This window comes from Paramisgurnus dabryanus, chromosome 1, assembly GCF_030506205.2.
Source record: "Paramisgurnus dabryanus chromosome 1, PD_genome_1.1, whole genome shotgun sequence".
Lineage (NCBI taxonomy): Eukaryota > Metazoa > Chordata > Actinopteri > Cypriniformes > Cobitidae > Paramisgurnus > Paramisgurnus dabryanus.
The window spans coordinates 43,883,105-43,911,102 of record NC_133337.1 but is presented as its reverse complement, the minus strand read 5'-3'; the positions used below and the strand labels follow the sequence as shown (position 1 = coordinate 43,911,102).

At 37.7% G+C, this 27,998-nt stretch overlaps 1 protein-coding gene across 1 annotated transcript in view; it reads left to right on the top strand.

Moving 5' to 3' along the window:
* Nucleotides 1–21,740, top strand: part of abca5 (ATP-binding cassette, sub-family A (ABC1), member 5) — a 29,795-nt gene extending 8,055 nt beyond the window's left edge. The window contains 29 exon segments of the mRNA XM_065262687.2: nucleotides 123–181; nucleotides 1,415–1,525; nucleotides 1,673–1,848; nucleotides 2,703–2,822; nucleotides 2,917–3,055; nucleotides 3,148–3,238; nucleotides 3,828–3,967; nucleotides 4,428–4,547; nucleotides 5,487–5,688; nucleotides 6,504–6,670; nucleotides 6,766–6,893; nucleotides 7,014–7,151; nucleotides 7,341–7,454; nucleotides 7,567–7,737; nucleotides 7,831–7,944; nucleotides 8,023–8,160; nucleotides 8,254–8,322; nucleotides 8,400–8,491; nucleotides 8,754–8,877; nucleotides 8,967–9,084; nucleotides 9,167–9,258; nucleotides 9,338–9,513; nucleotides 9,616–9,691; nucleotides 10,712–10,806; nucleotides 11,778–11,897; nucleotides 11,977–12,129; nucleotides 15,677–15,756; nucleotides 15,860–15,915; nucleotides 16,206–21,740. Of these exon segments, the coding sequence (XP_065118759.2) occupies nucleotides 123–181; nucleotides 1,415–1,525; nucleotides 1,673–1,848; nucleotides 2,703–2,822; nucleotides 2,917–3,055; nucleotides 3,148–3,238; nucleotides 3,828–3,967; nucleotides 4,428–4,547; nucleotides 5,487–5,688; nucleotides 6,504–6,670; nucleotides 6,766–6,893; nucleotides 7,014–7,151; nucleotides 7,341–7,454; nucleotides 7,567–7,737; nucleotides 7,831–7,944; nucleotides 8,023–8,160; nucleotides 8,254–8,322; nucleotides 8,400–8,491; nucleotides 8,754–8,877; nucleotides 8,967–9,084; nucleotides 9,167–9,258; nucleotides 9,338–9,513; nucleotides 9,616–9,691; nucleotides 10,712–10,806; nucleotides 11,778–11,897; nucleotides 11,977–12,129; nucleotides 15,677–15,756; nucleotides 15,860–15,915; nucleotides 16,206–16,346 (3,520 nt within the window). The 3' untranslated portion in view covers nucleotides 16,347–21,740.
* The last annotated feature ends 6,258 nt before the right edge of the window (nucleotides 21,741–27,998 follow it).

Below are 27,998 nucleotides of genomic sequence, written 5' to 3'. Positions count from 1 at the left end.
GAAAGCCCAGAGAGATTTGGTCAATCCGGCATCATCCTCTGGGAAAGAATTGGGGTTATGCCAAAACTGCAATTTAATATCCATCACAAGCTTTCTAAGTGTGTGTGTCTTTGCTTTATTAGAATCTGCAATATCCGTAAAGTCTACAAAGATAAAGACATCACGGTGGAGGCACTGAGAGGTGAGATGTCATACCTGTGTCCACATCATGTGACTTCTTTGAGCAGTGTGCAACATTATCCTCAGTATTTATCCATGATATGACTTTATATCTGTTTACTTTAATTATGCATTCTTAATTTAACTGGATGTTTAACAAGAAAAAATGGGGAAGGGAGCAAATCTTATCTCTCATCATTTAAAGCGTCCATAACACATGCTGTTTCTGCTTATCTGATGTTAATCTGGAGTACCTGTAGAGTAGTATTACATCCTTCATGTCTCCAAAGAGTCTTTAGTTTTAGCAGATTTATAAAAGACAGATTAGCTTTACCGATTTTTTCCGATAACATACGAAAAACATGGAATGGAGGAGTTTTAAATGGCAATTCATGAGTCAACACTTTATACAACACTGACTGGATACACTGCAAAAAATGATTTTCAAGAAAACTTTTTCTGAGTATTTTTGTCTTGTTTTCAGTAAAAATATCTAAAATTCTTAAATTAAGATGCTTTTTCTTGATGAGCAAAACAACCCAAGAAAATAAGTCTAGTTTTTAGACCAAAAATATCCATTTAAGTGGTTTTGTGCATAAAAAAAACAAAAAAATCTGCCAATGGGGTAAGAAAAAAAATCTTGAAAATTTTTCTTAAACATTAAATTCAAGAAAAATTTGCTTATCCCATTGGGAGATTTTTTTGCTTGTTTTATGCACAAAATCACTTAAATTTGATATTTTTGGTCTAAAACTAGACTTTATTTTTCGTTTTGCTCATCAAGAAAAAGCATCTTAATTTAAAAATTATTAGATATTTTTACTGAAAACAAGACAAAAATACTAAGAAAATGTTTTCTTGAAAAATATTTTTTGCAGCGTACGTGTCTATTTTCAACATAACACAGAAGTCTTACTTGGCGTATGCAACTCATGACCCGGTTGGGACTTTTCAATGAAATCCAGCGTTAAACAAAACTCCGCTGCTACCCCAGATAAACAAAATATATCCATTGTTTCCATAATGCTGGCTTTCTTGTCCTTACATCCAAAAACACACTTCTTCTTTCATTCCATTGTTGAGTATTTTATAACTCCAGATGACCCTAAGTAAATTGGGTGGGTATTGCCAAAGCAAACATTGCCACTCCTGTGATAGTAAACAATCCCATAATGCACTGGACAATGTGCACATTCTCATGTTTACTACATTATAGGTGATTAACTTTGTCTTCTTTCATTCAAATTATTTAAAGGTTTGACTTTTGACATCTATGAAGGTCAGATCACAGCCCTGCTCGGACACAGTGGAGCGGGAAAATCCACTCTCATGAACATTCTTTGTGGCATTTGCCCCGCAACAGAAGGTCAGACATTTGATGGCTGTCATGCATGTGACATCAACTTCTTATGTTTAAATGTGCCACTTTTGTGCATATCACTTATGTGAGCCATTCAGATTTCTTCACCTTACAAAAACTAAATATCCCTGACCTTCAATGTTTTAAACCTAGGCACAGCCACCATCTATGGCTCCCCTGTGGCGGAGATCGCGGAAGGAGCTGAGATGAAACAGCTGGTTGGTATATGCCCCCAGTTCAACATCATCTTTGATGTTCTTACCGTACAGGAACACCTGAGGATTTTTGCAGCCATCAAAGGGATTCTGCCCTCTGATATCGACGGCGAGGTAAGAAGTAGAACATCCAGTGGATCACGACAGCCGGACGCATGTTATCCTAATGAGGAAATAGATGAGAAAATAAAGAGCATTGATGTGTATTGATCCCAAATGCATTAAGATACTCATTTAATTGCATTCATTATTTTGAATAGTGACTGTCCATGGTCCAGGTTCCAAGAAGCTTTCCTTATTATTTTCTTCATAGGGATTTTAAAGTTGTTGTTTTTTTCAGGTGAATTGATTCAACAAGCTGAGATGAATCATAGTGTTGAATCTTTGCCTTGCTTTCCTGAATTCAGACTAATCATGTGAAGCATTGGAATTTATGTATTCAAATAAATAAAAAGACAGCAACTTCTCTGATTGGTCGATCACTCTTTTCAAGATTATATGTACAGTGGGGAAAATAAGTATTTGACACATCAGCTTTTTTATCAGTAAGAGGATTTCTAAGTGGGCTATTGACACAAAATTTGCACCAGATGTAGCCATCATGCCAAATATTTAATTCATACAAAGAAATCAGAACATTTAAGTATACAAGTTGAGTCATAATAAATAAAGTGAAATGACTCAGGGAATAAGTATTGAACACATGAAGAGAACAAGGTGCAAAATGGCATAGAAAGCCAGGAGATCACCTGAAATCTGTCAGTAATGAGAGCGAAACCCTTCCCACTATCAATATTAATTGATATCAGCTGCTTTTTGTCAATTTGTCAAATACTTATTTTCCCCGCTGTAGTGTAGTTCTTCACTGAAACAACATTTTTAAAGAATTATTGAGTTGCATCATAATTGGTCTGTCTTTATGAGCTTTAAGTTTCAGAACCCCTTAGTTTTATTGTTTTTTTATTAAGGTAAGGAAGGTTTTAAAAGATTTGGATTTGGAAAAAATTATGGATGCCCAGGCGAAGAACCTGAGTGGAGGCCAGAAGAGGAAACTGTCAGTGGCAATAGCAATTCTTGGTGACCCGAAGGTAAATGATTTTACCGTCATAACCTCTGTTGTTGACCTCATTATTCATTTGCTTATTTATCTTCAATTTTATATCTGTTTAATGACCGATTTAGATTCTTCTTCTGGATGAGCCGACAGCTGGTATGGACCCAGTGTCTCGTCATCAGGTTTGGACATTACTGAAGAGCCGTAAAGCAGGCAGAGTTACTGTACTCAGCACTCATTACATGGATGAGGCAGATATACTTGCAGGTAGTTTTTGTAATTTTTCTCTCCCACCCCCCTACGTTTCCATCATTCATCAGCATGTCAGTCTTACACACCTCATGTTTTCTATATCACAGATCGTAAAGCCATCATCTCTCAAGGGCAGCTAAAATGTATTGGCTCATCTTTGTACCTGAAGACCAAGTGTGGAGTTGGTTATCATCTTAGGTCAGTTGTACATCATTTTTTTTTATATTATTATTATTATACACTGGAGTCAGTTTATATTGTCAGTCAAGTTTTGTTGGTGGAGGAGTATATCAGTATATATTCTGTAAATGGTAGTTTAAAAAAAAGTAATGATAAATTGTCCTGTTTTTTGTTTTCTAAGGCATACAAAAGATTTTTTCATCCTCTTTTTTTAAAATTATTTTTATTAGAAATTATTATTATTATTCATTTTAGTCTTGTAAAGTTAATGGTGTTTGTTTTGATTGGCTAACCTCACCAAGGTATATAGCATTCATTTGACTCACTTTAATTCATTATGTGCTGTCTCGTGTTAATGTGCTCATGGTGCTGATGTCACATTCATGATGGTTTCAGTTTCATAAATTTTAGCATTGTAAGAGTTTTTGTGTTGCCTTAAATGTGTCCGCCTGATGTATTTTTATTTAAAATATAATATATTTTTTCATGATGCATCCCCTTTTAGACTAGTATGGATAACATCTATTTATATCTGGTTTCTATGTCTATTTATAATATTGCTTTTCACTGTCGCATCATTAAAGATGTTGTCCTAAACTGTCTGCAGGATGTCGGTGACTGAAGGTTGTGAGGTGGAGAGAGTCACATCACTGGTCAAGCAGCATGTTCCCAAGGCACAGTTGTCACGGCAGCAGGAGGCTGAGCTCACGTTCACGTTGCCTTTCGAGAGCATGGAAACTTTCCCAGGTCTCCATGGACTTGCCCTCATATTACCATATGCCATGCACCCACTGCCATATGTCCTGAAGAGCAGGACAGATTGTGTCATGCTCTCCTGCTTATTAAGACTTTTTTTTCATAATTAGTCTAAAGTTTTTTTATATGTAGTCTCTAGTGTGGAATGTTTCTAGAGCCATTTAAATTAAATGTGTAGAAGATACTAATCAAATGCTCTAAAATGATTTAATTGACTCAAATTTCGGTTTGTTAGAGACCTCTTTATAATTGTTTTTGTCCTTTTCCTGTAATCATGATTGGCTGAAAAAATGAAATTTTCATAAATACATTGGTCTAGGTATGGGACCCTGACAGAACAACTGGAATAGGATATCATCTGATATCTAACATTAAATCGAACCATTGATCTAGGTTTTATTATTGAGTATCAGTTAAACTGATCAAATGTTTATCTAATTTGGCCTTTCAGGGCTTTTTGCAGAGCTGGACTGTCGGCCTGACCTAGGTGTGACAAACTATGGTGTCTCGATGACAACATTAGAAGATGTATTCTTGCGTCTGGAGGCAGAGGCGGAGGTGGATCAGGCCGGTAAGAGGAACACCTGCATGAACCTGTTCAGACATTAATACTTATACGAAAAACTGGTTTTAGATCAGTGCTTAACTCTTTCACCGCCAGCGTTTTTAAAAAAAGTTGCCAGCCAGCGCCAGCGTTTTTCAGGATTTTCACCAAAGTTTAATGCCTTCCAGAAAATGTTCTTCTTTAAATATATAAACATACAATATACCAAATGAAAGAACAGACCATCTGCTTTCAAACAAAAAAACCGTTTCATCCTACCTTGAGTGGTTCTTTTGTAATCAGCTTTTGAATATGGGTAGGTTTCTGCAAAAACGCCACATTTTGAGCAAAAAGCAGAGATAATTCCATTTTTGTGACGGACTTTTCATAGAGATCCCATTCAGAGCGATCTTTAAAACAGACACGGACATGCAGCCGCTTGCCATAGGGCAATATTCCGGGTTTAAAAAGTTGCGGATGGTGGATAATAGCGGTATTGCGGAAAGACGGAAAATCTCGTCATTGGCGGGGAAGCGTTTTCTCTTAATTGACGAGATATCTCGTCAATGGCGGTGAAAGAGTTAATGAACTGGCACAATAAAGTGCAATATTCTTGATAATTACACTTCATCCATCTAGAAGCAAAGTTTCTGGCAGCCTGTAGTATTTCTGTCTACTTTTAATACAGCAGAAAGATAAAATCACAGCCAATCGGAACAATTATTGAAATTAAATATATAGCTGTCAAACATGATCATAGACCATAGATATTTTGCTGTAGGTTGGCCAGTCCTCCACAACATGTCGGCAATAGAAACCATGTTTTGTCGCATTTAGTAAGAATAAACCTCACATCAACATGACAAAGATTTGGCATGGCATTGTGTTACACCTGTTTAGGAATGTAACAAAAGCGTTTTGTACACTTTCAGTGTTTCTAATCGACTCTCTGTTCTTCACTGGTAGACTACAGTGTGTTTAACCATGAGAAGGTGGAAGAAGAAGGAGATGCCTCATCTCTGGATGATATAGACCAAAGGTTGCTTACCTTCTCAGACAGCAGACAGGATGCAGTTACTGCCCGTGCCCTCTGGAGGCAGCAATTCAGCACTGTGGCCTGGTTGCACATGCTTAACCTACAGAGGGAAAGGAAGGCCATCATATACAAGTAAACAAACTTTGACAAATGTTTTTTTTTTTGCTTTTAAGTACACGCATATGTGGGTTAGTGACAAAACGGTTTGGCGAGATGAGGTGAGAGTTTTAAAAGCACGCATCAGGTTTATTTCAATGCACACATAGTGTGTTTCTGTTAATTTTATGCAATAATAAAAATTACATTTGCACCATTTTTATGAAAGTTAAGACTGAATGGACATGAAAATGTCAAATGGTGTAACCGCCAATTGCACCAATGAATGAAAAATATTAAATATTTGATCCACCTTTATGGCATGTAAGCATAATCATCAAAAAAAAAAAATCACTTTATAACTTATTTCTAAATGTAAATTGTAATGCGTTTTTGTAATATTTGTCCTGACATATGCTGAAAACAGCTCTGTTTGAGAAATAATCTTTCATAAATTATGTAAAAGTTTATGTAGGAAAATCATATTACACTAAACTAGAATTTTTTTAATGAATATATTTATATTTTACACCAGTTGACACAGACCAGTTAAACCACATTTTTGCATTTATCCCCCAAATATTCTTTCAAAATGAAATAAAACCAGAAATTTTAGACTTGAAAACAGAATGTATGCAAGTAATCAGCCAATTCATTCTTTTTTTTTTAAACCTTTTACATTTAATTGAACCATACAGACACAAAATAATTAACGTCACGTCATTGACCCATGTATGTCATTATACCACACACATTTACTATGGTAAAATTACTCTATTGAACTCTTGTTGGTTATTTTTTCCACAACTGATGTTTTAAAATCTGATTTTTTTTCTCTCTTTCATCCCTAGTGTCACGCTATATCTGGTTTTCTTGTCCGGAGTGCTTATTTTGTCTCTGGCCACAGGAAACATTCAGATTCACTCTCCCGAAAGACTGTTTTCGCCCATTTACTTGTTGCACCGCAACGAGGCTCCTCGCAAATACGCCACCAGTCTGCTTGTCCAAAACTCAACCGGTCAGTGTCAGAAATCTTGAATCAACAAGTAGGTTTCAATAGAGATATTGATGATTCAGTGCACAATGGATAATTAGTTGAATCTGTGTGTTTAGATTCTGACCTGTCAGGGTTCATCCGTAATGTGGAGAATCAGGACATCAAGGTAGAAATGATGAGAAAACCGGATTACATGTCTTCTGCACCTGTGAGCGCCGCCATCAATGTGACGGGATCTAGTAATGTGAGAAAACTTTAAGCATTTACCTTCCTTGGTTACTCATACATTTTCTTACCTGCCTTTGAACTGAATAAATTTTAGTTTAAAATTCTCTCTCCTCTTCTCTGTTTTTGTGATGAACAGGATTATACATACATTTTAGCATTTAACAGTACCACAGTGCACTCTCTACCGATGGCTGTTAATGTGCTCAGTAACGCCCTCCTGGGGGGCTTTAATGGCACCGGACGCATCAAAACGTGGAGCAAACCTTTCGACTACGTAAGTGAACTGCGTGAATACTTTTATGTCGTTACTTGTTTATTATGATATGATATGGTTTATTATGATGTGATATGGAACTGTAATGCAGTCAACGTTTTACAGAAAAAAATCAACACCCGTCAAAGGTTAGAATTAAGCATTCAACAATCCCGTGGTATTAATTTGCATGTTACATCTGCATTTTAGCAAATCCCAGACACGACTTCCTACGTTCTGATCTACATTGAGTCAATCCTTCTGGGAATGCTGGCTGCTGGAATGTCTGCCTATTTTGCCATGGACCACACAAAAGACATAGAGGTATGGCACGCTTATAGACACGTAGGAATCGTTTTACCTGTTGATGGTGGATATATGATTTTGTATTCACCAGAAACATTTAATGAAATAAACACTGTGTCTTATTTATCAGCTGAAGTGTCGCTCAACCCTGAGGATCTCTGGTCTGGTTCCGTCCGCATACTGGTGCGGTCAGGCAGCTATTGATGTTCCCTTCTATTATCTCATATTAATCTGTATGACCAGCACTTTGTTTGCTTTTCATTCCACAAACCTTCTGACCGCCCATAACGTCATGGTCGTGGTAAGACTATACATCCCGCATGCTTTGTACAGGCTAAAGATGGATAGTAGGAGCTGAAAACACCCTAACACATGATCTCTGGTCCAATCGCAGGCTCTTTGTGTGATCGGTTTCTCTCCAGCCATGGTTCTCTTCACATACTGCGTGTCCTTCTTGTTTGTCAAAGTCCAGAGCAACAGGGACTTCTTCTCTGTGGTCTCCATGATGGTGAGTCTTGAAGAAACTCTCATGCAACCTTTTTAGGAGCATATCAAAAAAAAGTTTTCTTTGTTTATGCTTTCACAGATTTGTATACTTTCTGCATCCATAGTCCAGTTGGCCCTTGTGAACGGAGACGAAGGTCTGGCTCAAATCCTGCACAATGCATTGTGTTTCCTCAGTCCACTTTACCCTCTTATGGGCTGCCTTACATGCATTACCGTGGTAATACTTTATGTCTCGCTGGAATCTGTTTAGAAGTGGACGTACTAATTTATTGTGGAGCATATATTGAGAAATCCAGTTTGCTCTTTTCAGGCCACCTTCCTTCAGTCTACTCATGAGGTGGATTTCCTGTGGACGAACCTCTTCATCTCTGTAATCGCTGTGAGTTAAATATCACTTAATCTTAATGTTAGAATCACACATTCTTGTACGCTAAATCTTTGTGATGGTCTCTATAGCCGTACATCCAGTGTATTTTGCTGCTCATCCTTCTGAGATGGTTGGAGATGACTTATGGAGGGAAGACCATGAAGAACGACCAGCTATGCAGGTCTGACTTTTAGACGCTTCCTGTTTAAGTCATTTCAGACACTCCCTTGTGAATTTCTGTGTCCATCACTTTAAATACAACAATGATATTTATGTCTGTGAAGAACTTCATCATCATCCCATTGTCATCTTCAATACAAAGATGATGGAGCCCTAAAGAGTTTTTATTTAAGTCCTGCTTGAGATGCATTGTTTATTATATCCATCTGGATATCAGAAGGTCAGCAGGCTACTTAGTTATGTCATACTTTTGCCTACTAAAGGATTTCCTCAAAAACAAAGGACAAAGTTCAGAAGAACCCAGAGGAGAACGTAAGCGAGGATGAGGATGTGCAGGTGGAGAAAGCCAGAGTCAAGGAGGCGTTGACCTGTCAGTGCTGTGAGGAAGTATGTTGCTTTTTATCTTTGTTTCTCTCCCCCTTTCATGTCACTTGGTTATCTTAAATATTAAAAATGGACTGACATAATATTTATAGAAACCAGTGGTGGTGGTGAGCGAGCTGAGGAAGCAGTACAAAGGAAAGAGAGAAGGTTTCTCGCTCACCAAGAGAAGACAAGTTGCCACCAAGAACGTCTCCTTTTGCGTTCGCAAAGGTAGAATTCACTTCTGATTGGCTTTTAAGAATGATGTCAGAGAGCACAAGCAAGCATTTTTAAAAACTGCATCCATTTTCAGGTGAGGTTTTGGGTTTGTTGGGTCCAAACGGAGCTGGAAAGAGCACCATCATGCATTTGCTGTCTGGAGACATGGAGCCAACTGCTGGACAGGTTTGCGCTCTTCTGAACTTGGTGGTTCGTGGTGTGCTGACTGTGTACTACAAAAAAGTATTTCTCCTTGTTGTTTTAGATCCTGATGGGGGATTATGGCACAGATTTTCAGCCAACAGAAAACCCCCTGGAGCATGTAGGTTACTGTCCTCAAGTGAACCCTCTGTGGCCTAGAATCACCCTTCAGGAACACCTGGAGATCTATGCTGCCATCAAGGGGCTACATCAACACGATATCCCAAACATCATTAAGCGGTACCTGTCTAGGGTTTCTTTTATGAGGACAAAATATTGTAGATAAATTACTTATAATTTTCAGTTGTGAGTTGACAATGCTCATCTTTCAACTCTTCTCAGTGTTGTGAACGCTCTAGAGCTGAAGGATCATCTTCATAAACAGGCCAAAAACTTGTCTGCAGGACTAAAGAGGAAGGTAAGCCAAAATTATTTTCTTACTTAGTATTTATGTTTTATCAAAAAAATTTTAAATTAAGATGTATTTTCTTGATGAGCAAAAATAGCTAGGAAAATAAGCCTAGTTTCTAGACAAAAAATATAAACTTTTAATAAATTAGTGCTTAAAACAAGCAAAAAAATGCCAATGGAATAAGACATTTCTTCTTGAAATAAGTTAAAATGTTTTTCATAAACACTTCATTTAAGAAAGTTTTGCTCGTTTTATAGCACAAATTCTCTTAAATTGTAAATTTTTTAATATAAAATTTAATCTATATTCAGTGTCATTACACTGCAAAAAATGACTTTCTTACTTAGTATTTTTGTCTTGTTTTAGTACAAATATCAAAAAATTCTTAAATCAAGATGCATTTTCTTGATGAGCAAAATGACCTGAGAAATTACGTTTGGTTTTTAGAGAAAAATACCAAATATACTTGAATGTTTTCATAAAACAAGCAGAAAAAGTATTTAAGAAAAAAGTTTAAGATTTTTTTTCTTACCCCATATTGCAAAAAAATATCAAATTTAATTGATTTTGTGCAGAAAACAAGCAAAAAAATCTGCCTTTTTTGCTTGTTTTATGCACAAAATCACTTTAATTTGATATTTTTGGTCTAAAAACTAGACTAATTTTCTTGGGTCGTTTTGCTCATCAAAATAAAGCATCTTAATTTAAGAATTTTTAGATATTTTTACTGAAAACAAGACAAAATACTCAGAATTTTTTTTCTTGAAAATCATTTTTTGCAGTGTTGGCAGATATTTATTTATTTTGCCTGTTTTATGCACAAATTCACTTAAATTAGATTTTTACCTTCTAAGGTAATTTTGCTCATCATGAAAATGCATCTTGATTTAAGAATTATTAGATACATTACTTAAAACAAGACATAAATACAATTTTTTGCAGTGTATGACAGCTTGACTTAATATTGCTGTGGATTAATCAGTCTTTGCTATAAGCTTTTGATTTTTTCCCCTTGTTTCATACTAGCTGTGCTTCGCACTAAGCATGCTGGGAAATCCTCAGATAGTTCTATTGGACGAGCCGTCTACAGGGATGGATCCCAAATCAAAGCAACGCATGTGGTAAAATTTGCTATAGTACTGGCCACAACTTCTCAATTTTAGTTTTTGTATCACAAATAAATGGAGGTGTACATGTATATTAAGAGTTTGGTTCCAAAACGTGATAAACGGCATTTAAAAAAATTTTTTACTACCAAAATCAATATTGTATCAGGTCAAAAAAATCCAAAATCCGCTGTGTTATTCTGTCATCTTTTTTCCCTTTTTCCCCAAAACGCAATAAACGCCAGTTCTCCTTCTCTGCACAATGCAATAAATCCACTTAACAAATCATAGCACACCATTTTACGCATTGTAAACAACAATGGCGGTGCATTGAATACACCTTTTTTCCTCAACTTTTTACTTTGTGATCAACAAACAAAAACAAAATAATAATTTTATGGAGTACAAATTACCAACCCTGTGCACGCGGCCGCTCATGTAGAAAACTCCAATTTCACTAACGTAAGAACAACTATAAGAACAAACTTATGTGCGTACGCACATGTTGTTAAATAGGAAGAAAGTTTTCATGAGAAGTTCAAGTGTGCATATAATATTATTTTTTTTATTAGTGTATACCACTAGTCAACTAAATGAATATAACATGGCAAAGATGAATGCACATTTATATATTGATTCAGTAGATTTATAGCATTTTGAAAAAAAAACCTTGAATTTATTACATTTTGCGGAAAAAAAAAAAAAAATAAATAAATAATAATAAAAAAAAAAAAAATCTGATTCTAGATTTGATTTTTTTATGTTATTATAACCTAAAGATGGTATGTGAAAGTTTGTAACAGAAAATAGTGGTTTTCATCTTGTAACTTTCTTGGTATAGAAAACACATTTTTACTCAAATTAGTCAAAATGGATTTATTGCATTTTGGAACCAAACTCTTCGTATGTTTGACTATTTTATAAGATCTTTGTACAAATATTACAGTGGCTACAGAAGTTGAAATTGTTGGTTTCTTTTCTGATAGGAGGGCGATCCGTGCCGCCTTTAAGAACAAGCAACGAGGAGCGCTTTTGACCACCCATTACATGGAGGAAGCAGAGGCTGTGTGTGACCGTGTGGCTATCATGGTTTCAGGTCAACTACGGTAAGAAGTTATTTGGTGGCTAGATTGGTTTACCTCCACGCATCTAAACAGGGATGTGAAATGTTGGGTTGTATTGCAGGTGTATTGGTTCCATTCAGCACCTAAAGGGGAAGTTTGGGAGAGGTTACAGCCTAGAGATAAATCTCAGGGAGGAGCTCACAGGTCTTCAGCAGGCTGATCTGTTGCACAAAGAGATACTGAAGATATTTCCCCATGCTGCTCGTCAGGACAGGTGAGGCATTGGGAGATTTACTTGGATTGTTTTATGCACAAATTCACTTACATTTTATATTTTTTGTCTAAAAACTACTAGAGATAGGCCCAATCCCATTTCTCTGTCTTACCCCTTACCCCTATCCCTTAGTTTTGCACGTTCACGAGAGAGAAAGGGCTATCCCAATTGGGCCTTACTCTCACGTGAACGTGCAAAACTAAGGGGTAGGGGAAAGGGTAAGACAGAGAAATGGGATTAGGCCTTATTTTCTTAGGTTATATTGCTCATCAAGAAAATGCATAGATTTTAGTTATTTTTGATATTTGTACTGAAAACAAGACAAAAATATAGCTGCAAAGCAGCGATGCCGGGGTCAAGCCAAAAAGGGCACAGAATGAAGTATCAATAATGACTGTCTTGATTTTAAATCTAAGTTTTCAGTAGATTAAGGCAAAAATTGCAATTTTTCAAATCTTCTTTATCTTGGTGGCGCTGCACTGAAACAATAGATGGTGCCGCGGGTCATGATTGTGATGACACCCACCAAATTTTATATACATATGATTAAGCAATGTTGAGATATAGCCTCAAATGACTTGACCACTGGGGGCACTGCACCAAAACAATAGATGGTGCCTCAGGTCATAATTGTGATGACACCCACCAAATATGGTGTACACACAATAAAGCGATCTGGAGATAAAGCCTCAAAACTCTTAACCACTAGGGGGCACTGAAAAGTTTACAAGGGCTTTCAAAAAAATGCTGATGAAATAGGTGGCTCTGTGACAAATTATTCCATGCACCCTCAGTTCATGACATTTACAAGTTGTGAAACATTCATACACTGTCAGCCATGCGAGAGCCGTCCAGCTCATCAGGAGCAGTTGGGGTTCTCAATGATACCTCAACACTTGGTCAGGTGGAGTTGGGGTTTGAACCACCAACCTTCCGATTTGTAGACAACCTACACTAACCACTGAACCACTGGAAATACGCACATTAATATGCAAAACTTTTGCAAAGATATAGCCTCAAATCCATTCCGGCGTGCTCGCCATAATATTTGTTGATGCGCTATACAATAACTAATTGGTCTAACAAAATCTTTTTATGACTTTTTGTCTAGAGTCTAGATTGTGTGTACCAAATCCAAGCCAATCAAATCAACGCTGTAGGAGGAGTTTGAAAAAGTTGGTATGCTTTGTAATTGAAAATGGCCATCCAAAAACATTTTGGTATCGTTTGACTCGGCATGCCTCAAGGAATCTAACAATAGCAATTTCATGATTTTAGACTCAATTTTGCAGCATAAAAACAAAAACAGTCACTTTTCAAATCTCGTGACCACTAGGTGGCCTTGTGACAAACCGCTCCATGCACCCTCTGTTCATGACTTTGATGACATATAACAGTTGGGGTTAGATGTCTCACTAATGGACACCTCAACACTTGGTCAGGTGGAGCTGGGGTTTGAACCACCAACCTTCCGATTTGTAGACAACCTTCACTAACCACTGAACCACTGGCAATGCACACATTAATGTGCAAAACTTTTGCGAAGATATAGCCACAAATCCATAATTTTAATATCAAGCTAGCATTAGATATTAGCAAAAATAGAAATTTTTCAAATCTCGTGAACACTATGTGGCACTGTGACGAAACTGTGCACGCACCCTCATGTCATGACTGCCATCAAAACTACTTTGGCAAAGATACAGCCTCAAATCCGTTTGTTCGCGCTCTACGTAAAATGTTATGACGCGGTATACAGAAACGGATCGGCGAATAGACACGAATTCCATAACTTTTTGCCATGAGTGTCTCTAGATGCTAAACACCCATTCTTTACGCAAATTGGACAAAAGCTCTAGGACGAGTTCGAAAAAGTAGGTTTTACAAACAATTCAAAATATCAAAATAATTAGCATAACGGAAATGACGTCATATGGTGCAATCGAATTGGCATGAGCCAAGGAATCAGATGAAACAAGAATTGCGTTTCTATGACGTATGGGTCAGCAGTTATAACCAAAAATGCAAGTGAAAATTTGGACTGTTGGTGGCGCTATAGGGTTTGACAAAGACACTCCAAATTTGGTGTGGGGACTATTTGGAATGTCCTCTTTGAGTGTGCCAAATTTCATAACTTTCCTACGTACGGTTCTATGGGCTGCCATAGACGCAATGGCGGAAGAAGAAGAATAATAGATAATAATAATAATAATAATAATAATAATAATAAGAAAACTAACAATCACAATAGGGGTCTCGCCCATTCTGGGCTTGACCCCTAAATATTGAGTAAGAAACTGTGCACAGCTTGGTTCATGGTTTAAAACAAAATCTGTCATTCACCTCCATCTCTCATTGGCTATTGTAAATGTACTGATGTAATCATCCTGATTTAAAATAATAAATATCAAAAATGTTTGATACGATCAGGGTGGCCTACCAGATAGTCTAAGCCAGGGGTATACAACATCGGTCCTGGAGTGCCGACATTTTGCAGATTTTAGCTCCAACCCTGATAAAACCTCGCCTACCAGGTGACTCTTTAGACCTTGATTAGCTTTTCAGTTGTGCTTGATTAAAGCCGAAGCTAAAATCAGCAGGACATCGGCACTCCAAGACCGATGTTGCATACCCCTGGCTTAGACTATCTGGTAGGCCACCCTGATCGTATCAAACATTTTTGATATTTATTATTTTAAATCAGGATGATTACATCAGTACTTTTACAATAGCCAATGAGAGATGGAGGTGAATGACAGATTATTTTGCCTACTCCTGGTCTAAGCCATACATTGAACGGTCCTGGACCCGCAAGTTAATTTCAGAAGGGTGAAATAAGGGGCCAAAAACCCTGTAGTGTGAGCCTGGCTTTAAAGGAAAACAGCACCGTTTTTCAATATTTTACTATGTTCTTACCTCAACTTAGACAAATCAATACATGCATATCTTTTTGAATTCGTGCACTTAATCTTTGTACAGCACATCATGAATGTGTTAGCATTTAGCCTAGCCCCATTCATTCCTTAGGATCCAAACAGGAAAGAAATTAGCAGCCACCAAACACTTTTCTCTATTTAAAGATTTGTTAGATGAGTAGTTACAGGAGTAAGTATGGTGGTAAAAAATAAAATGTGGCTTCTTTTTTTTTAAGTAGATAAAACTTAGAACTATATTGTATGGCGGAAGAGCACTTAGTTTGCAGCATTTCGACCTTGGCGCGCAGTAACAACATCACTCCTGACTACTCCCCCTCTCGCTTAAACTTCTTTCAATATTACTGCGCCTGTAACTACTTATGTAACAGTCTTTAAATAGGGAAAACATGGAAGTGTTTGGTGGCTTCTAAATTCATCCCTGTTCGGATCCTAAGGATTGAATGGGGCTAGGCTAAATGCTAACACATTCACGACGCGCCATACAAAGATTAAATGCACGCATTGAAAAAAAAGATACATTTTGCTAAATTGAGGTAAGAACTTAGTAAAATATTGAAAAACGGTGGTGTTTTCCTTTATAAGCATTGCTAATATGTCTTGGATTTTTGCAGTTTTGCCACCCTGATGGTGTATAAAATCCCAATGGAAGACGTGAAGTCACTAGCCAAGGCTTTTTCCCAGCTAGAGAGTGGTAAGAAGTAAATCATGTACTGTATTTTTTAACAGGTACTTCCTGGTTCTTGCGTGTGTTAACTTAATCGGCTTACAATGTTTTTTTTTTTTTTGCCTTACAGCTAAACAAAACTTTAACTTTGAAGAGTACAACTTCTCCCAGTCAACTCTTGAACAGGTATGTGTGCCGTCATGGTTTCTTAATATAGTCATTAAAAAATTGTCTTTTTATTTCTCCATGAAAAATCAAAGTAGACTAACCTTAAAATAGAACAAGAAAAATCTGATTTATCAGAGAAATATTAAGATGCGTAGTTTTTGTCGGTTGAGATCTTATTTATTATCTCATTCTTTTTAATGTGAAGATAAGTAACAGACTTATCTACATATCTTTCACTTATCTCATCTTCCAGTCAGTCTAGCCGATTTACAGTAAATCGGGTATAAGAGAAAGTACATGTTTTGCAGGTTTTCATGGAGTTCGCAAAAGAGCAGGAGAATGAGGAAGAAGAGGTGGGCTCTCTCAGCACAACATTTCAATGGCAGAGGCTGAGACAGGACGGCTCAGTGTCCATAAATCACGCGGACAGCGTAGTACACCAGCTATGAGCCTCTTCCTGAACCGATGTGCCCTCTTCTCTCTCTATCTGTCTGCATGTGCCGTCTATTGCCTTAAAAACCTTAAGCTGATGGTCACGGCCGACTGGACCTTGGAAACGTGGCCACTTTTACACATTCAGAACGACTGTGGGCCACGTTTGGCCTTAGTACTGGCACATGCTGGGGTCCGATGCATGACTCGTGTCAATGACTTGACTTTAAAAAAAGAGATTTTCTTTTTTAATCTCTCACTGAGAGAGCATTTTAACATGTACCTTGTGTTCACAAGCATCAAGCTCGCCGTCCTCCACATACACCACTGGAAATATAATTGCATGGAGCCGGTTCCACATTAGAAAAACGGTACCAAAGTCTCACGTCGACACCAAAAGGTGGCTTTGGTGCCTGTAGCATGGGTATAAACTTTCATCTATGTGTGTTCCATCTATGTAATGCCTAATGTTAATATGTATACCGTCCTGATGTGCAGCAAACTTTCAGACAGGAGAATCTCACTTCAGCTGTTGCACAACAGCACTGACGCTGAGGTTTACCAGCATGCATGCGGTGGGCGGCTCTTGTTCCTTATACCCTCTTTTGAGAGAAGCACTCCTGCAGGTGCGTGAAAGCCTTTTGTGTTTTGCTGCACATTTGACTCACCAACATATACAATTCAGGCTTTCACACATAGCTCTCCAAAGAAACACAGGGCTAAGCACTCGCATTGATAAAGCCAGTCACGTCATTTGGTGGCCTTCTTTTAGAAACCAATTTTCAAAATCAGTAGCTTAAGAATGTAGTTCATACAGTCTGCACTGATCCATGTAGCACTCCGGTTTAGTCACATATGGCTGCGAGGCGTTTTTTATTATTATTTAAAGAAATGTACCAATAAAGGCAGATACTGTAGTGCTTCTGGGATATCGAGCCTTGGATGTACTATAGTATTTTTGGTAAAGGATTTTAAACGGTTCGGGTTTGTGCATTTCTTTTCAAGAGATTTCGTGCATCAGAAACACTATTGTTTATATTGCGTTTGATTTGTTTGGTAGGTTGCAACTCATAGGGAGGTGTGACCATAGAGGAAATAAGCTACCGTCCTTTTAATGTGTGCATTTTATGTTTTATGTATTTTCTGTTTTAATGTAAAATAACAGGATCTTTGCTGAACCAATAATAAAAATATTTTAAAATTCATTTTATTTGGATATCTGTTGGTTTATTTTAATATACGGTTTTATTGATTTGTATTTAATCTTTACAAATCAATCTAAAAATTATAATTTAAGCCTTAAAGAGTTAAGCAGTACTAGAGCTTCCCTTTTATTGGTGACCCCAGCTATTTTGTTGTTGTTGTTGTTGTTGTTTTCTTCTACATAATGAAGTACGTAAAATCATAATACATAATGTAAAGAACGTTTTGTGAAAGTATAACATTGATTTCTTTTAATATTGACTGAGTCATGTCAAAGATTGAATTGTGAAATCAAACTTTGATGCTCCCAATCTCCGAATTTGATTTTGAGACTTTAGCCTGGGTCACATTAATTGATAGGTTGGTTGAAGGACTCCAGCAAATAACAAATATGCATTGTGTGTAATGTATATTGCATAATCTTAAATCTATAAAAAAACATCCATGTATGATTTGTTGACTAACCCGTTTGTTTCTGATTAACCATTTTGACATCACATTTTCTTCATCAGCTATTTGGCAGTGTTGATGCAGAATCATAAGTTGATACAGTGGACTGTTTACCCAAGTGCTGTTTCTCTTGTTGGTAAAGATATTTGCTAGATGTTTCCTGGCATAATAATCTGACACTCCTGCCGTATTTTAGTTTAAGACAATCTGTTGTAAGTTTTCTGATCACATTTCTAAAAGCTACTTCTTCTTGGTTGGGATGTACAACCCTACCTGAATCTGAAAAGTTGTTTGGATCAGTCCTCAAAAATTGTAATTTATGCCAAGATGGCATGTTGTGTGAAATATGCTTTGACAGATGTAAGTATTTTATCTTCTTGATTTCTTTTTAGAAAGGCTTCATCTTCCAGACATTGGTTGCGATAAGTTCCCTTTTTAGGAATAGCAACGCTTTGGGGAGCGCCTCGGCATGACTGATCTGAAGCACGTGTAACACCTAATCAATAATTAGATGATTGGATATTGGCTGGATGCTGCCCGGACCAGGGGTATAAGAAGGCATCACATACAGACACACTCACATTTTGTGCCTCAGCAAGTGACTGCGTGTTGGTATTATACTATCTGAAGTATGTCTAAGAAGTTTAAGTTGTGCGTACCCAATCAAGGACACACACAGCCTCTGCTGAGGCAGAGCGGCGACTGCACTCGTGGGGGTTGCAAATGGATCTCAGCAAGGAGATGGAGACGGTTTCTCTCCCTTTCTCGGTGGCTTCGATTGCCCCCTTGGTATGGTAGGAGGGGTTCCTCCTCCCCTGAAGGTAGCTCGACGCTTTCTCTGTCCTCTGAAGAGGTGGATGTCCTAAGCGTTGATGTGGGATACATCGGAGATTTGGATGACCCACCTACGGTCTCCCCCGTGTATGGTGACGCTTGCGGTGGCTCAGCTCGGCTTGGACTGGCCGGTTGAACAAGTGGAGCCGCAGAGCCGTCTGGACGAGCGGTATCTGATGTTACGAGCGGTGCCTCCCCTTCTTTTCATCTCCACGGAGAGATGTTTAGGTCTTGGAAACATCCCTATTCAGCCCACACATTTTCCTATCAGTCCAACATCTACTCAAACATCTCGGGGGTGAAGGATCACGGTATGGTTCGATTCCACAGGTAGAACCGACCCTGGCAAGTTACCTGTCCCCACCCTCCTCTTCCTCTCTGAAGGCACACTCACTGCCAAATAAACCATCCCGCATCACATCCGTGCTGGTTGGTAAAGCCTTTACCTCGGCGAGTCAGGCAGGTGCTTGTCTACACACCATTGGGTTGCTGCAGGCGTCCCAGGCTGAATCATTGCATCAGCTGGCAAAAGATGAGGACCGAAACGCAGATGTGGTCAGTTCGCTGCATCTGGCGACGGATGTTTCTCTACTGGCGAAGTCAGTCGGTCGTGCGATGGCTGCATTGGTGGCAGTTGAGAGGCATCTCTGGCTGAATTTATCAGATATTAAATCAGCCGACAAGGTGTTCCTCATGGAGGCCCCAGTGGCTCCCTCTGGTCTCTTCAGCAACGCTGTTAATTCCATGGTCGAGAGATTTCAGGGACGCCTTAGTGGGGGGGGTGTTATCTTTCATCCCCGTCCAGAAATGTGGAAACTGTGGGTCTGGCCTCTGAAAGGGCTGGGCTCATAAACTCCGGTCTCTCAGCTGAGGATGTGGAGAACATTCTTAACTCCAGAGCTCCCTCCACAAGGAAAATGTATTCTGTTAAGTGGAAAATGTTCTCCTCCTGGTGCTCAGCTCGTCTGGCAGACCCGGTTAACAGCCCTGTCGACGTGGTGCTGAGGTTTCTGCAGGAGCGTTACTCTGATGGGTTAACCCCTTCCACTCTTAAGGTCTATGTGGCAGCAGTTTCTGCCTACCATACTCCTGTGGAAGGCTCATCATTGGGTAGACATCCATTGGTGGCCCGCTTTTTTCGTGGCACTTGCAGGTTCTGACCCGTTAGTCGCTCGAGGGTGCCTACCTGGGAACTAGCGGTCTTGCTGGAAGAGCGCTCGTTGGCTCCGTTTGAACCACTTGAGACCCTCACCAAATAGGCTTCTGGCCTTTAAGACGGTGTTCCTTCTGGCTATTACCTCTTTAAAGCGGGTGGGGGACCTTCAGGCCCTGTCAGTATCCCCTACATGTCTGGAGTTTGCACCTGAGATGGGTAAGGCTTTTTTACACCCAAGGCCAGGTTATGTTCCCAAGGTGCCGAGGCCCAATGTTCTGCAGGCCCTTTGTCCTCCCCCCTTCTTAATTTGGTGTGTCCTGTGTGAGCACTGGATACAAATGTTCACAGGACTGCTCAGTGGAGCAGTTATTTGTGTGCTTTGGTTCACCCAGAAAAGGTTTACCGGCAACCAAGCAGACTTTGAACAGATGGATAGTGGATGTTGTCTCACTGGCTTATGAACATCAGGGCATACCCTCACCCTTCGCTGTGAGGGCCCACTCTACCCGGGGTATGGCTGCCTCTAAGGCCTTAGGGTCAGGCACCTCACTTCAGGACATATGTGATGGGACGGTTGGTCTTCGCCACTCACCTTCGTCAAATTTTATGGTCCCAGGTTCTTTTGCCTTAACTGTGTTCAGTTTATACACGCTACAGGCATTTGGTAGTATGGAAGCGTGTGCATCTCGTTCCCCAAAGCGTTGCTATGGCGACGCAGCTCGAGTTCCTCGAAAGGGAACGTCTCGGGTTACGTAGTTAACCCTGGTTCCCTGAGAAGGGAACGAGACGCTGCGTCTCCATGCCATACTTCCTGCATCCCTGTAGCCACTTGCTTCGGCACTGGTAGAGAGTGTGTCTGTATGGGATGCCGCCTTATAGCCCTGGTTCGCGCGGCATCCAGCCAATATATGATCATCCAATTATTGATTGTGTTGCACATGCTTCAGATCAGTCATGCCGAGGCGTTCCCCAAAGCGTTGCTACGGCGACACAGCGTCTGTTTCCCTTCTCAGGGAACCAGGGTTACATACGTAACCCGAGACGTTATTAATGTTTTTGTTGTCTACCTTTATGAATAAATAGTATTCATGAATATTAAATTCAACCTCTTCTTTTTGCACCTGAAGACAAAGTTTTCAATTAGAAAAACACTGAAAAAGTCGTACCCTTGTATGTAACATGTCACCATTGTAAAACAGTTATGTGACATCTAACACTGTGTTTTTGTTTGTACATTACTGGGTTGGGATGGGGCAGTGATTATATTTAACAATATATCTATTTAACCAAGTCCTTAATTTTATTTAAATGCAATATATAAATGTGTGAGTGATTAATGCATTATGTAGACAGTGTCAATTGCAATATCACTGTTGTCTCTCTTGTGAACATATAGGTGTCTTGCAGTACAATGTAGCCACAACTTCATAATCTTGTAGAACGCTTTGCACTCTTTTCCCCTATAGTGCCCGTTTCCTGCCCTCTGTATGCAAAAATTTGTTTGGAAATTTAAAGGTATTTAGGATGTTGTGTAATTTTGGATTAGTGGAATGAAATAACCTTGTATGTATGTATGTATTTATCTTTCCTACTGCAATATAAACGTATGAACACATATATAACGTGTGCCACATATTTTGTATTTTTCAAACTGTTAAAATGAAGTGCACTTTTTTAAGCCTGTTCTTGAGATTTGTTGATGGTAATTGTTTCACTCTTTCACCATGTTTACCCTTTAAAGGATTTAAATAAATAGGGTTCAATTTCACAGCTCCGGATGCTGTTTTTTATTTATTCTTGACATTTGTATCAATGCATTACAATTACTGATGTAATACCAACCAGCTGTGTCTGCAGATGTTGGACTTTTTATTTGTTGGACATTTTTTATGTAGTTGAGTCTATAAACAGCATTTGGTTTGTTTCCACACAGATTTTTCTTTATTTGTGACCATGCACATGACTTTTACGACCTACACTCTCAAAAATATGGTATTTTAAAACAGTGATGGTGGTACCATTTAAAATGTTTATAATATGTACCGTTTACTTGTATATGAACTCTTTAGGTACAAATGTGTCCTTTTTGAAATTTGTAGACCCTTTCAAACCATTTGACCATTTGTTTTCTGACATTGTAGGGTAAATGGTAAAAATAAAACAAGAAACATAGCCTATATATATGCTTTAATTGGTCATTTAACCCTTAATTGCACTTATACTTTCTTATGGTCCCTTAAATGTTCAGGCTTAACAATAGGACCGTGAATTCAGTTATCCTGTGCAGTGTGAACATAACCACACAGAACTAACATTTCATGTTCATTTCAAGACCATACATGCATAAAAGCTAACTTCTTGTAAGCATTAGTTAATGAGCAAAAAACTAGCATGAATGAACAATGCACAACTGTATTTGCATTAATTAAAAAACACTGTAAAATATTGCTTGTTGGTTCACATTAGCGAATGGATTGAGGTTACTGAATGAGACCTTGTTTTGCAGTTTAATGCTGTTTAAGGAAGTACACTTAGTAAATGCCAGACATATTTGTGTGGAAAAGCAAGGGTTACGGTATTGTAAAGATGCTTCTGTTCCAGTAACAATACTCCCACATTGTAAAAATAAACAACAACTAAGATCTGCAGTTCGGCATCACTGAGGTGAAGCTGCTGAAAAAATAAATCTCTGTGAGGTTGCATAATATCATAATCAAAAAGTTAGTGGTATATCTGTAAAAACCGGTTTAAAATGAACACACCTCAGATTCACAATGGTAGGTTTAATGATTTTTTGCATTACTTTTTCTTCTCCAAACTTTAATCCTACCCAGTATCTACACTTAAACTCTACAACAACTGCCTTACTAAAGTAAAAAGTAAAAAAAAAAAAAAAGTGTATAAAGGCCAAATTTATAGGTAAAAGTGAATGTGTTCCTTATACGAAAGTGTTATGGACCCATCTGAAGACATCTTGGGTCTTAGGTCTGTGTGAGTTCCATGCCCTCTCGATCTTCTGGCAGAATTTAACAGAGAAAAACTTATTATTATTTCTTTTTTTAATGCATATGCATCTTTTTAACTTTATTTTCAAACAATTTTTCAAATTAAAGAGTTTTTTGTAAAAAAATTTGCTTGGGAAAAGGAGCAGGATTCTCCAATAATTAGTCATTTTGGTTAATATTGATGGTGGTTATGGGCATTTTCAATGCTTTTGCCATTTTTGTATAGTGACTAATGAATACCAATGAATTGCAGAGCACAAACCTTACTAAATTGTGTTGCGTGATTCATATAAATACTCTACTCCTATATATTTTTTGTCTGGAAATGGAAACTTCTACAAATGCATGCAATGAGGTCAGTACTACTTCACTGTGTGTCTTTAGTGAATCCTGACAATGTGTTGTTTAACAGCAGAACTGGTTAGCCTTGGTGCAAGCTGTTAAATTGGTCTATAAATATCAAACTAAAACAACCAGTAGGTGTTTTAGTTTGGAGGAATGAAGCAAATGACTAAATGTGAAATCGTATGCTAGTCTTTTTATTTTAACCACACATTTATATGGCAAAAATAGTATGTCAATGCAATTCTGAATTTATGAATACGTCTGAATCAGTGACCGCTTGTTGAATCACCGCTTGTTGTTGCTTGGGGATGTAAATGTATATTGAAATCCAAAGAATGGAAGGCAGGGATAAAGAAAAAGAGTAATAAAAGAGTCAGAAGAGTAATAAAATATAATAATGAATTTAGGTCTCATACCTGGAAGACGTGCAAGACGTGTGCATTGTGTAGACAAAGAACTGTGACTAGGGAAGTCAGAGGAATACCAAACATAGTTGCAGACTGACTGAGATTGTGACACGGTTTTTTTAAAAATATTTTTGAGTTTGAATAATATTTATCATATTGTATGTATGTCAGTAATATCACTGTTGTAGTTGTGAGATATTGCTATACATCAGCATTGCGACCTCTGGCCTTATCACAGCCATGCTGGTATAGAACCATATTACATTATTACTCTAGCGGTATTGAGTTTATAGAACCGTTTAATGCAAGCATGAAGATAAATCAAAAACTTTAAAAGCCTCTTTTGTGTGAAACTACTTCTTTTCTCCATGGACTTGAAGCCCAGGATGACAGGTAACCATTTCAGCCATTTGTTTTGAATGTCATTACTTACTGCGTAGGGAGTTTTCAAAGCACCTAAATGAACCAGGAAGAGCACGAGACTGCAGGAAGCTGAAAAAATGAGCTCTCATAACAATATATATTCATTAGAATACACATAAAAAACAAATTGGTATAGCACTTACTGTACTTAGCTGGTAGTATAAAGTACACTGTTTAGGGTGCAAGCCCCCTAATGATGCAAACTGAAATTTGCTCTTTTTGCGTTGGAGCCATTAAAAGATGAATTTTATACATAAAAGTAGGCATACAGAGACCTGTTTTAAAGTTTCCCTACAATAATTGTATCAGTAAAAATTAATCTTTGAGCATCATGATAGAAAATGTAAAAGTTTTACCTGTCATAGTAATTTCTTTGAAAGTGCACCTATTTCATTGCTAAAAACTGCGTTATTTTGTGTATTTGGTATATTACAATGTGTTTGCATGGTTTATGGTTAAAAAACACATAATTTTCTACATACCCTATTTTTTTAGCTCCAGATTTCGCTCTATTCCAGAAACGCACGGATTTGAAAAGCTCTGTGTCCCTGATTGGCCAGATGGTAAATGGACTGCATTTATATAGCGCTTTTAACAGACCTATGGCCATCCAAAGCGCTTTACAATTACCCATTCACTCCCACATTCATACACCGACGGCGGTGTCAGCCATGCAAGACGCCAGCCAGCTCGTCGGGAGCAAGCTGGGGTTAGGTGTCTTGCTCAAGGACACCTCGACACTTGGTCCAGTGGAGCCGGGGATTGAACCACCAACCTTCCGGTTTGTAGACAACCTACATGAACCACTAGGCCACTGCCGCCCCAGATAATCTTTACCTTGTGATTGGCCAGAATACCTCTGAGGTCAGCCGGAAATGTGATGCTCCTGGCAATTTTTGAGTGATTCTGTGACAATGCAATGCTAACAGGAGTTAAAGGAATATTCAATTTTCTTAAAAGAAAAATCCAGATAATTTACTCACCACCATGTCATCCAAAATGTTGATGTCTTTCTTTGTTCAGTCGAGAAGAAATTATGTTTTTTGAGGAAAACATTGCAGGATTTTTCTCATTTTAATGGACTTTAATAGAGCCCAACATTTAATACTTAACAGTTTTATTCAACGGAGTTTCAAAGGACTATAAACGATCCCAAACGAGGCATAAGGGTCTTATCTAGCAAAACGATTGTCATTTTTGACAAGAAAAACAAAAAATATGCTCCTTTAAACCACAACTTTTCGTCTAGGTCCGGTACAGCATGACCTAACGTAAATGCGTAGTGACGTAGGGAGGTCACGTTTTACATATATAAAACGCACATTTGCGGACCATTGTAAACAATAAACTGACACAAAGACATTAATTAGTATCAGTTGACATACAACAACGTAGGAACGGTCCTCTTTCAACACATTTGTAAACACTGGGGCGGAGTTTCACGTTCGTCTTCTGTGACCTCTTGACGTCATGACGTTTTGCGTGGGGTCACGTTGGCGCATCACGACCGGATCTAGACGAGAAGTTGTGGTTTAAAAGTACATATTTTTTATATTTCTTGTCAAAAATGACAATCGTTTCGCTAGATAAGACCCTAATGCCTCATTTGGGATCGTTTATAGTCCGTTGAATCTCCAATGAAAAAAACTGTTAAGTGTTGAGTTAAGTATTAAATGTTGGGCTCTATTAAAGTCCATTAAAATGAGAAAAATCCTGCAATGAAAGAAAGAAAGACATCAACATTTTGGATGACATGGTGGTGAGTAAATTATCTGGATTTTTCTTTTAAGAAAATGGAATATTCCTTTAATTTACAGGCTGTGAGTCCAAGCGAGAGGAATTATGATAATGTTGGTCTTGACTATGTCACCAATCCCTGGAAGTAAACTGTTGCCTACAATCCGTGTGTTTGTTGTAGTCCAAGAAAAGAGAATTACGTTGGAGACGATAACTCACGTCGTCGTTTACTTTGTGGTTTGTACCTTTTGCAAATCGTTAACATGTACTAATACACACCTACACACTGAAGGAAATGTAAAACCGTGAATCGGACCAAAGGAGCTATTTGAAACAGCTTGAATCTAACTACACCCTTGCCTTATTTACTATATGCAAATCTAAGAATATGCAAATTAGTCCCTGCCTCTACTCTTTTGCACCACCTTGGACCATAGATATATATTTAAATAGATGCTACATTTGACAGTTCAGACACATAACTGCTACTGTAAGTTCAGTTTCACACAATGATCATTCACACTGCACATGTGAGCATCACAGAAGTAAAGCTGAATTGGGTCTATCAGCCATAATAGATATTCATACATAATATCTATAAGTTCAACTACTAATGCGTATGTGCGCGCGTGTGTGTTGTTTTAGTAAGCCACCATTATATTTACAGTTTTCATCAGGCAAAAAATGTGACTACACTGTGAGAAATAAAGGTACAAAACTGTACTTTTCTGTCACTGGGGCTGTACCCTTTCAAAAAGTACAGCTTTGCACCTTAGGATTTCATTTTAGTACCTCAGAAGTACATTCTGGGATCAAAGAGAGCTTATACCTTAACAATACATATTAGTATCTCAAAGGTGCATAGTGGCACTAAATGTTTACATATCTGTACCTAATGGTCCATACAATTACCTTTTTAAAGGGTGCTGCCCCATTGGCACCTAGGGTACATATTTTGACTTTTTTTAACAATGTAGGTCCTTAAGGTACGGTAATCTACCCAAAATTGTATTCGGTTTCGTATTCCTGTAAAGGTATCAAACGGAAACTAGGGTACAGCCCCAGTGACAGAAAAGGACAGTTTTGTTCCTTTATTTCTGACAGTGTATGTAACCCTTCACAATAAAGTTGCTAGTTAACATTAGTAAATGCATTATGAACAAACAATGATCAATGTAGTATTCATTCTTGTTAATATTAAATAATGTCAATATAGTTGCTAGTTCATGGTGCATTAATTAATGTTAACAGTTTTGATGCTTGATTTAATAAATGTATTAATAATGCCAAATTCTAAATTATAAATGCTGTAGAAGTATTGTTTATTGTTAGATCATGTTAGCTAATACATAACTAGACAAATGCAACCTTATTGTAAAGTGTTACCAGATAATCTTGAATTACCTGTTACCTAGGTTACGCTTAAACTGCATTGTGTTGTCATGTTTTTAAAAGCTGCTTGGAAGCACTTGCTAAGTTCTTTTTCGTTTTGTAAATGCCAAGTGTCAGATTTCTGTGTATCAATCATTTATTTTATAAATATAAATATTTATATTTTTATATTTATAGCAGATTTACTAATGCATATTTAAAATCAAACAGATCTGTCATCTTTAGGTGAAGAACAATAAACTAACATGAATGAACAATGCACAGTTGTATTTACAGTATATAAACTAATAAATACTGTAAAATATGTTGCTTATTATCATGTTAGCTAATAAATGAATGTTGCTCCTCGTGCAAAAATAAAACAAAAAAACAATCGGCAAAATAATTTTTTTTTTTAAGTCCCAATAGATTGGAATAATTTACATGCAGACATTAAATTCATTATTTTGGTCGTTAAACGATCTTTAGCACATGCTACCATTGAAACTGAAACTGTTGTTATTCTAGTATTTTTTTATTATTTTTCTATTTGATGTTTATTTATAACTGTATTTTGTTTATCTGTTACTTTTAATTTTTGTTTTGTCACTTGTTTTTTTGTTATTGTAACTTTATTGTTAACTTTAATTGTGTTATGTTTTGTTATTTTGTTACGATTGTGTAACTTTAAATGTGAGGACCCCCTCGAAATAAGATGGTACATCTTAATGGGTTTAT